Source organism: Manis pentadactyla, chromosome 2, assembly GCF_030020395.1.
Source record: "Manis pentadactyla isolate mManPen7 chromosome 2, mManPen7.hap1, whole genome shotgun sequence".
Lineage (NCBI taxonomy): Eukaryota > Metazoa > Chordata > Mammalia > Pholidota > Manidae > Manis > Manis pentadactyla.
In genome coordinates, this window is record NC_080020.1 from 152,567,203 (window position 1) to 152,582,013 (window position 14,811).

Sequence of the window (14,811 nt, forward strand, 5' to 3'; positions counted from 1 at the left end):
TAAATACATCATGCCACTCCCTTCTGGCCTGTAAGGTTTCTGCTGAGAAGTCTGATGTTAGCCTCCTGGGCTTTCCTTTGTATGTGATCTTATTTCTGCCTCTGGCTGCTTTTAACAGTCTGTCTTTATCCTTGATTTTTCCCATTTTAATTACTATGTGTCTTGGTGTTGTCTTCCTTGGGTCCCTTGTGATGGGAGATCTGTGGATCTCCATGGCCTGAGAGACTATCTCCTTCCCCAGATTGGGGAAGTTTTCAGCAGCTACCTCCTCAAAGACACTTTCTATCCCTTTCTCTCTCTCTTCTTCTTCTGGTATCCCTATAATGAGAATATTGTTCTGCTTGGATTGGTCACACAGTTCTCTCAATATTCTTTCATTTTTAGAGATCCTTTTTTCTGTCTGTGCCTCAGCTTCTTTGTATTACACTTCTCTAGTTTCTATTTCCTTTATTGTCTCCTCCACCGTATCCAGCCTGCTTTTAATACCCTCCATCGTGCTCTTCAGCGATTGGATCTCCGACCTGAATTAATTCCTGAGTTCTCGGATGTCTTTCTGTACCTCCATTAGAATGTTGATGATTTTTATTTTGAACTCCCTTTCAGGAAGATTCACAAGGTCCATATCATTTAAATCTTTCTCGGGAGTTGTATTAAGAATTTTACTCTGGATAAGGTTCCTTTGGCGTTTCATGTTTGAATATGGCGCCCTCTAGTGTCTAGAAGCTCTATTCTGGAGCTGCTCAGCCCCTGAAGCAATGTAGGGGCTTGCAGGGGAGTGGGCCTGGTGCCTGCCAGGAGGAAAGAGCTGTTCCCTGCCTCCCGGCTGCTGTGCCTGTCTCCACTGCCTGAGCCAGTGGGCCGGTCACACATGTATAAGTTTTTGTCCCAGAGCAGCCGGATATGGATCCCTGCTTTCTACAAGCGGCTGGAATCCCAGTCTCGCCAGGAACTCTGCCTGTATTAACTTTCCAACCTGGTAGTCATGTGAGTCTCATGAAAGTACAATGAAATTAGGTTTGTGCTCCCAGAACCGATCTCTGGAGCTAGGTATTCAGAAGCCCCAAGCCTTCCACTCCCTCCTTGCTCTGTTTCTCTTCCTCTGGGTGAGCTGGGGTGGGGGAAGTGCTCAGGTCCCTGGGAGCCACAGCTCTGATAAGTTACCCCGTTTGGTGAGGTCTGCTCTTTTCTCCAGGTGTATACAGTCTGGCACTGTCCTCTTTCCTGTTGCTCTCTCAGGATTAGTTGCACCAATTAAAATTTCTAATTGTATCCAGTTTTAGGAGGAAGCCTCTGTCTCTGCTCTCATGCTGCCATCTTTAATCCAATCTGCATTATTTCTTTTGACAGTAGTTTCGGAAAATAGTCCACATAGTGGAGAGCAGGCTGAGGTCCTGGGTCCGGGAATGAGGGGGCGGAGCCACCGATGGCCAGTTGGGGCCCCACACTAACACTCCTTCCCGGGATTTTGGCACCAAATGTAAGATAAATTTTAGCCGAAATAAGCAGGCGAAGAGAGGCAACAAAGCGCCAGGCAGTTTATTTGAATGCCCCTGTGCGAGGTTCCCTTGTCTCCGGAAATGGAGGCTGGGGAAGTCGTCGCATATGTCTTTTTGAATCAGGGATCTTGTTTTCTTTGGGCTAATTCCTACGAGTGGAATTCCTGGGTCAATTGATTTTCCTATTTTTAGTTTTTTGAGGAACGTCCATATTGCTTTCCACAATGGTTGAACGAATATACATTACCACCAGCAGTGTAAAACGGTTCCCCTTTCTCTGCATCTTCACCAGAATTAACAAATGCTTTTCCTTGGCTTTTGGATGTTGGCCATCCTAACTGGTATGAGGTGATATCTCATAGTGGTTTTAATTTGCGTTTCCCTGATTATTAGCAGTGTGGAGCATCTTTTCTTATGCCTGTTGGCCATGTGAATTTCTTCTTTAGAGAAGTATCTGTTCATGTCCTCCACCAATTTTTAATCGGGTTATTTGCTTTTTGGGTGTTGAGGCGTAAGAGTTCTTTACATATTTTGGATGTTAACCCCTTATCGGATATACCTTTTATGAATATATTCACCCATACTGTAGGATGTCTTTTTTTTCTACTGATGGTATCCTTTGCTGTACAGAAGTTTTTTAGTTTGAGGTAGTCCCATTTGTTCACTTTTGCTTTTGGTTCCCTTGCCTGAGGAGATGCGTTCGGAAAAAAGTTGCTCATGTTTATATTCAAGGGATTTTTGCCTGTGTTTCTTCTGAATTTTATGGTTTTATAACTTACATTCAGGTCTTTGATCCATTTGGAGTTTACTTTTGTGTATGGTGTTAGACAATAATCCAGTTTTCATTCTCTTACATGAGGCTGTCCAGTTTTGCCAGCACCAGTTGTTGAAGAGTCTGTCATTTCCCCATTGTGTATCCATGGCTTCTTTATTGTATATTAATTGATCATATATGCTTGGGTTTATATCTGGGCTCTCTATTCTGTTCCATTGATACATGGGTCTGTTCCTTTGCCAGTACCAGATTCTCTTGATTACTGTGGCTTTGTGGTAGAGCTTGAAGTCGGGAAGTGTGATACCCCCAGCTTTATTCTTCCTTCTCTGGATTGCTTTGGCTATTTGGGGTGTTTTGTGGTTCTGTATGAAATTTACAACTATTTTTTCCAGTTACTTGAAGAATGGTGTTGGTATTTTGATAGGGACTGCATTGAATCTCTAGATTGCTTTAGGCAGGATGGCCATTTTGACAATACTAATTCTTCCTATCCATGAGTACAGAATGTGTTTCCATTTATTGGTATCTTCTTTAATTTCTCTTATGAGTGTCTTGTAGTTTTCAAGGTATAGGTGTTTCACTTCCTTGGTTAGGTTTATTCCTAGGTATTTTATTCTTTTTGATGCAATTGTGAATGAATTGTTTTCCTCATTTCTCTTTCTGCTAGTTCGTTGTTAGTATATAGGAATGCAACAGATTTCTGTGTATTATAATTTTGTATCCTGCAACTTTGCTGAATTTAGATACTCTAGTAGTTTTGGAGTGGGTTCTTTAGGGTTTTTTATGTATAATATCATGTCATCTGCAGTGACAATTTGACTTCTTTCTTACCAATCTAGATGCCTTTTATTTCTTTGTGTTGTCTGATTGCCATGGCTAGGACCTCCTGTACTATGTTTAATAAAGGCGGGCAGAGTGGGCATCCTTGTCTTGTTCCTGATCTTAGAGGAAACGCTTTCAGCTTCTCTCTGTTAAGCATGATGTTGGCTGTGGGTTTGTCATATATGGGCTTTATTATGTTGAGGTACTTGCCCTCTATACCCACTTTGTTGAGAGTTTTTAATCATGAATGGATGTTGAATTTTGTCAAATTTTTTCAGCATCTATGGAGATGATCATGTGGTTTTTGTCCTTTTTGTTGATGTGGTGGATGATGTTGATGGCTTTTCTAATAAATCCTACTTGATCATGATGGATGATCTTTTTGATGTATTTTTGAATTTGGTTTGCCAATATTTTGTTGAGTATTTTTACATCTGTGTTCATCAGGGATATTAGTCTGTAATTTTCTCTTTTTGTCGTGTCTTTACCTGGTATTGGTATTAGAGTGATGCTGGTCTAATAGAATGAGTTTGGTATTCCCTCCTCTTCTACTTTTTGGAAAACTTTAAGGAAGATGGGTATTAGGTCTTCACAAAATGTTTGATATAATTCTGCGGTGAAGCTATCTGGACCAGGTGCTTTTTCCTTAGGTAGTTTTTTTTATTACCAATTCAATTTCATTGCTGGTAATTGGTCTGTTCAGATTTTTCTGTTTCTTCCTGGGTCAGCCTTGGAAGCTTGTATGTTTCTAGAAAGTTGTCCATTTCTTCTACGTTATCCAGTTTGTTAGCATATAATTTTTCATAGTATTCTCTTAAGAATTCTTTGTATTTGTTGTGGTTTCTTTAGTGATTTTTCCACTCTCATTTCTGATTTTGTTCATGTGTGTAGACTGTCTTTTTTTGTTAATAAGTCTGGCTAAGGTTTATTCGTTTTGTTTACTTTCTCAAAGAACTGGCTCCTGCTTTCATTGATTCTATTGTTTTATTCTTCTCAATTTTATTTATTTATGCTCTGATCTTTATTATGTCCCTCCTTTTACTGACTTTGGACCTCATTTGTTCTTCTTTTTCTAGTTGCATTAACTGTGAGTTTAGACTGTTCATATGGGATTGTTCTTTCCTGAGGTAAGCCTGTATTGCAGTAAACTTCCCTCTTATCACAGCCTTCACTTCATCCCATAGATTGTGCGGTGTTGAATTATTGTTTTTCATTTGTGTCCATATATTGCTTGATCTCTGTTTTTATTTGGTTATTGATCCATTGATTATTTAGGAGCATGTTGTTAAGCCTCCATGTTTTGGTGGGCTTTTTTGTTTTCTTTGCAAAATTTATTTCTCGTTTCATACCTTTGTGGTCTGAGAAGCTGGTTATTACAATTTCAATTTTTCTGTATTTACTAAGGCTCTGTTTGTGGCCTAGTATTTGATGTATTCTTGAGAATGTTCCATGTGCACCTGAGAAGAATGTGTATCCTGCTGCTTTTGGGTGGAGTGTTCTGTAGATATCTGTTAGGTACATCTGTTACAGTGTGTTGTTCAGTGCCTCTGCCTCTTTAGTTATTTTCTGTCTGGTTGATCTGTCCTTTGGAGTGAGTGGTATGTTGAGGTCTCCTGAAGTGAAACCATTGCATTCTTTTTTACCCCTCTAATTTTGTTGTAGGTGCTCCTGTGTTGGGTGCATAAATATTTATAATCGTTATATCCTCTTGTTGGACTGACCCCTTTATCATTATGTAATGTCTGTTGTTTCTTTGTTTTGAAGTCTATTTTGTCTGATACAAGACTGCAACTCCTGCTTTTTTCTCTGTTTTAGTGGCATGAACTATCTTTTTCCATTCCTTCACTTTTAGTCTCTATATGTCTTTGGGTTTAAAGTGAATCTCTTGTAGGCAGCACATAGATGGGTCATGTTTTTTTTATCCATTCAGTGACTCTACGTCTTTTGAATGGTGCATTCAGACCATTTACAATTAGGGTGATTATTGATAGATACATACTTATTGCATTGCAGGGTTTTGTTCGTGGTCACCAAAGGTTCGAGCGTAGCTTCTTTACTATCTAATGGTCTAACTTAACTCACTTAGTAAGCTATTTAAACACAGCTAAAGGTTTTTGGGTTTTTTTCCCTCCCTTCTTTTTCTTCCTCCTCCATTCCTTACATTTTAGGTATCAACTTCTGTACTCGTTGTGTTTCCCTTGAGTGACTTTTGGGGTAGTTGATATAATTTTGCATTTGCTTAGTAATTAATTCATTTACTTCCTTTGCTGTGGTTTTATTTTCTCTGGTGACAGCTATTTAGCCTTAGGAGCATTTCCATCTATAGCATTCCCTTCAAAATACACTGTAGAGGTGGTTTGTGGGAGGTAAATTCTCTCAATTTTTGCATGTCTGGAAATTGTTTAATCCCTCCTTTAAATTTAAATGATAATCTTGCTGTGTAGAGTATTCTTGTTTCAAGGCCCTTCTGTTTCATTGCATTGAATATATCATACCAGTCTTTTCTGGCCTGTAGCATTTCTGTTGAGAAACCTGATGATAGCCTGATGGGTTTTCCTTTGTAGATGATCTTTTTCTTCTCTCTGGCTGCTTTTAATACTCTGTCCTTTTCCTTGATCTTTGCCATTTTAATTATTATATGTCTTGGTGTTGTCTTCCTTGGGTCCATTGTATTGGAAGATCTGTGTACTTCCATGGCCTGAGAGACTATTTCCTTCCCCATATTGGGGAAGTTTTTGGCAATTATTTCCTCAAAGAAAGACTTCTATCCCTTTTTCTCTCTCTCCTTCTTCTAGTACCCCTATAATGCTAATGTTGTTCCATTTGGATCGGTCCCACAGTTCTCTTAATATTCTTTCATTGCTGGAGGTCCTTTTTTCTCTCTGTACCTCAGCTTCTTTATGTTTTTGTTCTCCAATTTCTATTTCCTTTACTGTATCCTCTACCTCAGCTAATCTGCTTTTAAGTCCCTCCATTATATGTTTCATTTTGGATACTGTATTTTTCAAAATTTCTGTCTCATTCTTGAATTCCTCCCTGAGGTCTTGAATATTTTTCTGTAGCTCCATGAGCATGTATGATTTTTATTTTGAAATCTTTTTCAGGAATATTGGTGAGTTCAGTTTCACTTCACCCTCTTTCTGGTGTTTGGGCATTTTGGTTTGTACCAGGTTCTTTTGACATTTCATATTTATAGTAATAACTTTGTATAGGTGGTATCCTCTAGTACCCAGAGGCTCTACTCTCTGGAGCTGTTCAGCCGTTGGAGCGATGGTGGAGGTCAAAGGCGAGGGGTACGGTGCCTGCCCAGAGGAGAGGGCTCTTTCCTGTTTCCCATAGTGCCTGGCTCCACTGCCAGGGCGACTGGTCTGAGCATGCAGGGAGGAGCCTCTATGTTATGTAAAGCTCCCTGTAGCTGCTGTAATCGGGGCCACTCTCTGGCTAACCTGGCAGAATGTTGGTGGCAGCATGTTTGCAAGCCAGGGCCGGCTGGAACGAAGGAGCGGCAGGCTGTGTATTGAAATGGGGGGCCTCAGAGCTGCGTTGCCAGCCAGAGGGATGGGGCGCCTGAAGCTCCTGAAGGTTCCCAACCTGCTGGACTGAGTGTGCCAGGTCAATTTTGTCCACCTGTCCTTCCTGAGCAGCAAGCTCTGCAATCCTTGCCTGTTTAGCCACCCTCTCTTGCTGTTGGGAAGTCTCGCAGAGTGCCCACCTTTCTTTTGTCCCAGAGCAGCCGGTTGTGGGTACAAGTTCCCCACAAGCAGTTGGAATCTCAAGTCTCTCTGAGTATTCCGCCTGTCTTTAGCTGTTGAACCCCACTAATGTCCAGAGCAGCATGTAATGTAGGTTTGTGCTCACAGAGTAGATCTCCAGGGCTGGGTTTTCAGCAGTCCGAGGCCTCCACTCCCTCCCCAGTCCATTTCTCTTCTTCCTGCCAGTGAACTGGGGTGGGGGAAGGGCTTGGGTCCCCCTGGATCACAGCTTTGGTACTTTAGTCTTTTCCGTGAGGTCTGCTTGGTTTACCCAGATGTAGGCAGTCTTACACAGCCTTCTTTCCCATTTTGCCCTTTCAGAATTAGTTGTATTTGCTATATTTTCATATTATATGTGGTTTTGGGAAGAGGTTTCTGTCTTGCCTCTCATGACACCATATTTAAGCCAATCCCATGTTTCATTTCTTACATGTAAGTTCATTTTGTTTATTCAACAGAATTTTTTTATGACCTATCATATACAAAACTAATTGCAATTTTATGTTTGTAGTATATTCATCTTTTCATTCTGTAATGTTTGGTGTATCAAAGATGAATGTGGGTCTAACTGAAATGAGGGAAGTGTGAACATTCTTGTATGTACATATCAACAGAAGTGCAATAACCCTTATTCCTGTTTGCTTCCTGTCACCTGAGTCTCTGTGTTGTTTGGCTTTACAGTTTAGCTTTGCTGTATACTTGGTTGGTTTGTTACTGTTCTCTGCCAGGATTATAGATGTGGGTTGTGTAGTTTGCTTTGTGTTCCAAGGTTTGTTCCCCACACACACACACACCTAAAATTTTCCTGCCTAAATCTTCCTTTAAGTTCATTTGTAGGGCTAGTATTTCCTTAATTGGTGCTTGTTTCTTTTTTGATTGTAAAATTTTAGAACTCATACAAAAATGCCTGTTTCATTTGTCTCCATAATGGCTGGTAGACTATGGTGTTTCACACATGGTAGTGTCCCTAATACTGCTCTATAGGTAGTTTAGTGCCCTCCATGCCTGAGCTCTAACTGTTTCTTAAATGCTATAATTATCTGTGCTAAATTAATCTAGAGTCTCTGTAGGTCTGTTTTGTTTCTGTTTGTTCTCACTCATGTTATCTTACTTCTTTGTGTGCTTGGTTATTTTTATTTGTGTGTCCGACATTGTATTTGCAAAATTGTTTGTCGAAATATGTGAAGTTTAGGATGTTCTCATCACCATAGAGGATTACATTTGCTTCTGCCAGATGCTTTGGGGCACTATTAGTCCAGGATCACCAAAATTTATTTTCAGAGGTTTAAATAATCTAAGACAGGATACATTTTCTGCAAAGTTAGGTCTTCCTACCTCCAGTTTACTCTTCCTCTCAAGGTCCTTATCCCAAGTGTGGTGATTTATACCTTGGGAGACCCTTGAACTCCAGCTTTTGTTCCCTTAGCATTTTGTCAAAAACATTGCCCAGTCTCTCAGCCACTCTTCTAGAATTGCCAAATGATCTAGGAGGAGAAAGCTATCCCAGTTTGAGGAGAGGTGAGATGGTGAATCTCCTTTCTCATCATGTAAATCTTGGCCCAGCAATTTTTAGTTATTTGCTAGACCTTCTTTGAAGCAATTTTTAAAAAAACATTTTTGTCTAGCTTTTTTCCTCAGCAGGAAGGTTGGTCCAAGTTCCCTAGTTTACTATTTATTAATGGGATTTTCTCAAAAGTAGAATTTGACTATATAAAATGAAAAATGTTTCTTGTCTCTTTTTCCCTTCTTTTTGATCTCATTATTTGACTCCTGGACAATAGGCGATTTCTATACATAGGTCAAATTAGTAGAATTGATGAAATTATAAATTCCAGTTCTTCATTTCTTTTACGTTGCCATGCTTTGGACATTGTTCTGGGATAGCTTTATTACTTTGAAATTGGGGAAGAACCTTTAAAATCTTTTTTTTTTTTTTTTTTAATTATTACAATTTCATATTTGTCTACCCCCATTTCATTGATCAGGATTTTCATGGTGGCCTTTTGCAGTAGATACCCAATAGGTGGTTGAGCAAATGAATTAAATAAATGAGCAAAGGAATTAAACTTTTTAACTATACTTGATTCTTTAATTAACCTTCATTTAGCAGATTAATTCTTGCATTTAAGATTTGAGAGTATGCATCCTTAATGTACAATGGCCAAAACTCCCAAACTCTTTACTTGTAAGAGCAGATGTATACATTCAGAGTTTATCTGAAAGTCAAAACTGTGTTAACACATTTCCTGGGCTCCTTTAAGATAAAGGGAGAAGTTGTGAGGTACTGGACAAAGTGATCCTCTTAAAAATGGCAGTACTTAGCAGAGCAAATATGGCAGTCTGGGACTCATGATTAACACATCGGGTAGCCATGTCCCTACCTTTGTCCAGCTTAAAAACAAAAAGCTTCTTTTCCTCCAGCATCCCCAGTACCTAAACAGGGTTAATCACAGTGCCTCACAGTTCTTTGCGCATGCCTCTTTTCTCTCTGTTGGATTTAATCTCTTTGAGAATATTTCTGTCGTCTTTAGGTACCTTTTAAAAGTGACTGTACAATTTATATACAGTTGACCCTTGAACTTCTCTTGGGTTAGGGGTGCTGATGAAAATCCGCATATACCCCACCCTCAAAAATCTTAACTAAGAGCCTACTGTTGACTGGAAGCCTTACCAATAAGCAATTAGCACATATTTTGTATGTTATATGTATTAGATACTGTTCTTAAAATAAGAGGGAAAAAAATGTTTTTTCAAATTGTCTCAAATCTCAAGTTTTCCAATGTATTGAGAAAAATCTGTGTGTAAGTAGACCCACATAGTTCAAACCTGTTGTTTGAAGGTCAATTGTAAATGTCAGCAAGGAAACAGTATAAATCCCATAATATACCAAAAATAGAAATATTTGAAAGAAAATCAAATGATGTGTGTTAAGTACCATGTTTTAAGGTGTTAATAAGAAATTCTTACAAACATATTAAAGCTGATTCAACTCAGATAATGTATAGGGCTTCTCTAGTGACATGTGGTAACCATTTGATAATTAACCTAGATAGTTAGAAGAAAAATGCCTAAATGTAGATCATGTTTATTTTGTGAAGGATAATGCAATTATGTCCCAAAATGTAGCCATTTGGGTTAGAATTCGAATTGGACTTTACAGGGAGTTTCATCTGGTGCCTGCTTTGGCCTAGGAATCTTTTTATACCTGGCTAGCCACTAATTTAGCTGACACTTGAGATGAGCCATCATTTGATCATTTTGGTGGTTTTACAGTGTAGTCAGTCAGTCAAGTGTAGCCTTAAGGCGAATGCCAGATTTCCTAGTTTGTTACAGTGAAACGTTCTGTATCATATCCCCTAGATGTATTGTATTAATTGACTTCCTTTAGGGCTTTTGCATAATAGATGAATTGTACTTAAGTGCACTCTTAAGTGTCCAGTATATAATAGCAAAGAGAGTTTAAAAGCCATATTATCAGGCAATTCGTGAAGGAAAATGTTTTTCTTAGGTTCTGTTAACACTATTTAATGTAGATAGGTGTGGCCTTGTTAGTTGGATTTGAGTGTTAGGGTTGGTGCTCAGGAATGCATAAAAGTTTTTCCTGTTAAAATTTAAATTGTTATAATTTAAACCTGATAGTTAACTGCAGGAGGATGTTTTTAGGAGCAAATTTCACTTGTGAAGCCAGGAGAGTGATATGATTTAGAAAAAATTCCCCCGTATTACACTTTTTTTTAACTTTCATGAATTAAACATTTGCATTTATTTTAATTCTGCATTTTTCTTGATAATGAAATAAAATATCACTTAGTACTATATTGTTATAAAATTGACTTTTTTTCCCCCCCTAATACAGAAGCTCCACCATGAGACGAGGTGCATGGAGGAGGAGGCGAGCTGAAAATGATGGCTGGGAAAAATGGGTGTGTTTTAAAAGAATAAAAATAATTATAATGAACTTTCTAGGTATTTTTCATTCTTCTTTTAGTTTATAATGTGGGTTTAAGGCATTTTCCAATTGTTAATCACTTCAGACACCAACTGTTTGAGTTTTCGCTATGTGTCAAGAGCTTAAACTTTAACCCCTAAATTTTACTCCCAGAAATTTTATCCTGAAGAAATAAATGTTCTAGTGCACAAAATTTATTGTATGATCATTTTATTGCATGATCATTATTCAGTATTTTCCAATAATACTGAAAAGCAGGAAAACAGGTATCCAATAAGAGAGGATCAGTCAAATGAGTTATCCCTGTGCAATGGGGCACTGTGCAGCCATTATTTAGCTGCGTATTTCTCAACCTGGCAAAATGGCCTTGACTAAAAGAGTGTTTGACAAAGGGATATTATATGTGATCCTGTTTTGTAAAATCTTTATGCTCTGAGGCATAGAAATAAACTTTGAAAATCAGATATCAATATGTTAACAATGAATGGGCTCATAGCTAATTGAAATTTTCTGCTTTTTATTTTCCAAAACAATTTTTCTTGACAGCACGTAGTATTTGAGTAATCAAAAACAGTGAATTCATCTCCATTTTGGAAAGGATATGTACCACTTCTAGATACCGACAGCTTAATTTTTAAAGACCTTCTTGATAATTCTTTATTGACAAAGTAAAATCGATAGAAAAATCAATAAAGACAGTAGTTCAAATTGATCAAGCTTGTTTCAGTGTTCAGGAAAAGTGTATCTGAATTCATAGATCTGTGAAAGGTCTTTAACAAAAATAATAAGTGTTCTTATATTCTTTTTGAGGTTAATGTTCTAATAGAATGTTCCAATGAAAATTAGTATTACTATTCATAGATGGATTAGATACAGAATTTAGCCACTGAATTGTTTATTGTATTCTTATCTACAGCTGTGGAGGACTGTATTGGCTTGCTGAGCTGCTTCATTTTCCTTGAAGTTAATAATTTTAAGCTTCCTACATACAGAAGGTAGTGGAAGCCAGTCTAAAATACTCTTAATGCCCACTTGTCAAATTTTTAATTTAAACTTTGGTGTAACCTTTGCTTTATTTTGTAGATAACAGTATTTTGTGGCATTAAACTTATTCTTGACTTATCTTTTTCTTCTTTTAAAGTAATTGTTTTTTCTATAAGACTGTGATAAAATTGTTAAAAATTGAGTTGACAAAAGGAAAAGTCACCCTTGACCTGCCTGTGCCATTGCCTTGTCTTACAGTCCATGTTTATAACTATACCATAGGTCATCATCATACCTTGGTCACTAGCACAGAATAAGGGCTTTATTTATTTAATTTAAAAATGTTTCTTTTTTGAAAAGAGAGGAAGAAAATATAACTTTTGTGATTAGTTTACCTTTTCTTTAATTCTAGGGTGAGTATATGGCTTCCAAGGTCCAGAAATTGGAGGAACAGTTTCGATCAGATACTGCTTTACAGAAGGATGGAACTTCATCTGCGATTTTTAGTGGAGTTGCCATCTATGTTAATGGATATACAGGTTGAGTACTATTTACTTTTTAGGTACCCTATTTTGGCATGTATTTTTATTAGGATTGAGAGCGATTTAACTTGTTTTTAATGATCTTGCATATAAAAATGATAAAAATAAAATCTTCCGTTTAGATGCTCTTCCTTCACTTTTCCTTTCTTTCTCACCTGTACCTGCCATTATATTTTCTATTTTAATTTTTATCCAAGGTACATAGTTTTAAAAAGTCAATTAAGGTTTTAAATGAAAAACAGTAATCCTCTTGCTTAAACAGATGATTGGAAGCTTGTCACACATGTGTAGGGCTTGTAAACTGTGAGCTTCAAAATAGGGGGGATCTGGTAGGGCCACTTCAATGGTGAATCTCCAGTTATAATTATCCACAGGTTCTTTTGGGCTGGTAGAGGAGGGAAGTGGTATGTGTGTCAGATTTCCTAGAATCTTGCTTAGAAAAGGGTATCAACCTAGATGCCAGCATTTTGGTTGCCAACAGGGGAAGAAAGGGCTAGAATTCTCCCAGTTTAGAGAGCAGAATTTTATTTACTCTTCCTGCTTTTCTTCATCCCCTATATCCCTTTCTCCTGTCCTGTATGCGTGTTGTCATTTAGTCCACTGTCTGGAAGGGACAGAGCAACCTGTCTTCTTTGTGAGTGGTAGAAGGTATCTGGAATGCTCGCTTTTCTCTTACACAGAATTTCAACCTTGAACTTCTTGTTTTATGACCTGTCCGCATACCCGCTTTTGGAGGTGCCTGGTGCCTCTGTTTCATGAGTTTCTCTTGGTTTTACTGGCACCTGGCAGCCTCTTCTGGGCTTCTACAAGCCAGCTTTGATTTTATCTTTCCCTGATCAGCAAAGTCAGTTACTTACCACATGTCTGTTGGCTCTCAGATTTTACTCCTGAAATTTTCTCTTCATTCTCTTGAGAATTCTTCTCAAGATCATTTTAGTGTATTTTTTGGAGTGAATGACTGTAAATATTTGTGTCAGTCTTATAATTTTCCCTCTCCACTTCTTTAGCTGAAAATTGCTTATCTTTAAGGTCTCCTTATATTTATGCATCACTTCCCCTTGACTATCTTTCTACTGGTCAAGGTGACTTCTCATGCTCTTACAGGGCTGTGGCTCCTATTTGTCCACACCTTAGCATTTTTTAGATCTTACGGTGGTTACTTATTTACTAGACAAGAGCAAGAGTTACATTTTCACATTTTCGTTGCTATTGTATCCTCAGTGCCTCTACAGTCACTGGACACAATCACTCAGGAAATACTTGTTGAAGTGAATTTAAGTTTGAGTTTACTGATACATTTGCCTAGTTGAGTTTTATCAAGCATCACTAACAAATTAGTCTAAGAATCTTACCTCAAACTGAATGCTTGAGCAGCTTTGGGAAAGTTCATATGCAGCTTCTCTACTTAGGTGCCCTGAAATATTCAGGCTTCTACAGACTTTCCTGAGATGCAGTATAAAAAATAAAAAATGTTAATAAAAGGAAGTAAACATTGCTTATTACATTAGCCAGTTATGGAAGTCCCCAATACACAAGGGCACCCTTAGTCGCATAAGAGGAAGAAAAAGATGGTTGTGTGAAGGAGAAAAATATGAAAATTATAGTAATCACTACCATGGTTGATAATCTGGAAGTCAAATTCTACTTTTGTCACCAATTGTTATGTAACTATAAGATACTTTCCCTTTCGACCTATTATTATTCCTATTTGTTTTCTTTTGGATAGGTATAATAATATTAACTTTTACTCTTGTTACTGTTGGTATTGCATTATAATTCTATAAGTAAAGTTCCATTATGTTGAATTTCATATAGATATGAAAACTGTGATATGATTTTTTTTAAGAGAAGTTTTCAGTTTTAGAAAATACTTTGCAACTTTGTAGATCAAACAGTCAACAACCTCTGTTTAATGAATTAGCAATAAAGACTGGTGTTGTAGCTATCATCTGTATACGTATGTATGTATTAACTATGAATTAAATGAGCCAATATTTATAAAACAGCCTAGTGCTTAAGCACTACATTAATTATTCTAAATTCTAAAGGGATTTTCCACAGATCAGTGGAAGAAAGGGTAGGATTATTCAGTATAATTTGTTCCAACAGTTGGGGGACTGGAAAAAAGCTTATACATCAACATAATAGGAAATAAAACACTAGGATTCCAATAGATTAAAAGATAGATTTAAGAAACAGTTTATAGGTTCAACTTCACTAATAGACAAGTGCATAATTAAGCAAGATAGGTTTTTTTTGCAAAGTTTATTTATTAAAAAATTATATGAGTATACCTAACACAAGCATGGATAGATGAATTAGACACTGTTCATTGCTAGAGCAAGAGTATAAGTTGGTATACTTTGGAAAGTGGCAATATATGAAATACATGAAGAGGTTTTCAATATGCTTATAAACTTTGACTCAATAATTCTTCTAAGAGTCTGTTCTAAGGTACTAAGCCTAATTGGGCCCCCCGTATAAAGTTTAT

The 14,811-nt window shown here is 37.5% G+C and overlaps 1 protein-coding gene across 5 annotated transcripts in view; it reads left to right on the plus strand.

The window, feature by feature from the left end:
* REV1 (REV1 DNA directed polymerase) overlaps window positions 1-14,811 on the plus strand; it is a 112,228-nt gene that overhangs the window by 27,274 nt on the left and 70,143 nt on the right. For 3 of the 5 annotated variants that reach the window (XM_036880056.2, XM_036880053.2, XM_036880057.2), the window contains 2 exons: window positions 10,702-10,768; window positions 12,191-12,317. In XM_036880056.2, coding sequence (XP_036735951.2) covers window positions 10,712-10,768; window positions 12,191-12,317 — 184 coding nt within the window. In that variant the 5' untranslated portion in view covers window positions 10,702-10,711. Of the gene's footprint in view, window positions 1-10,701; window positions 10,812-12,190; window positions 12,318-14,811 lie in introns of those variants that run through there. The other 2 variants (XM_036880058.2, XM_057496945.1) reach the window with 2 other exon arrangements.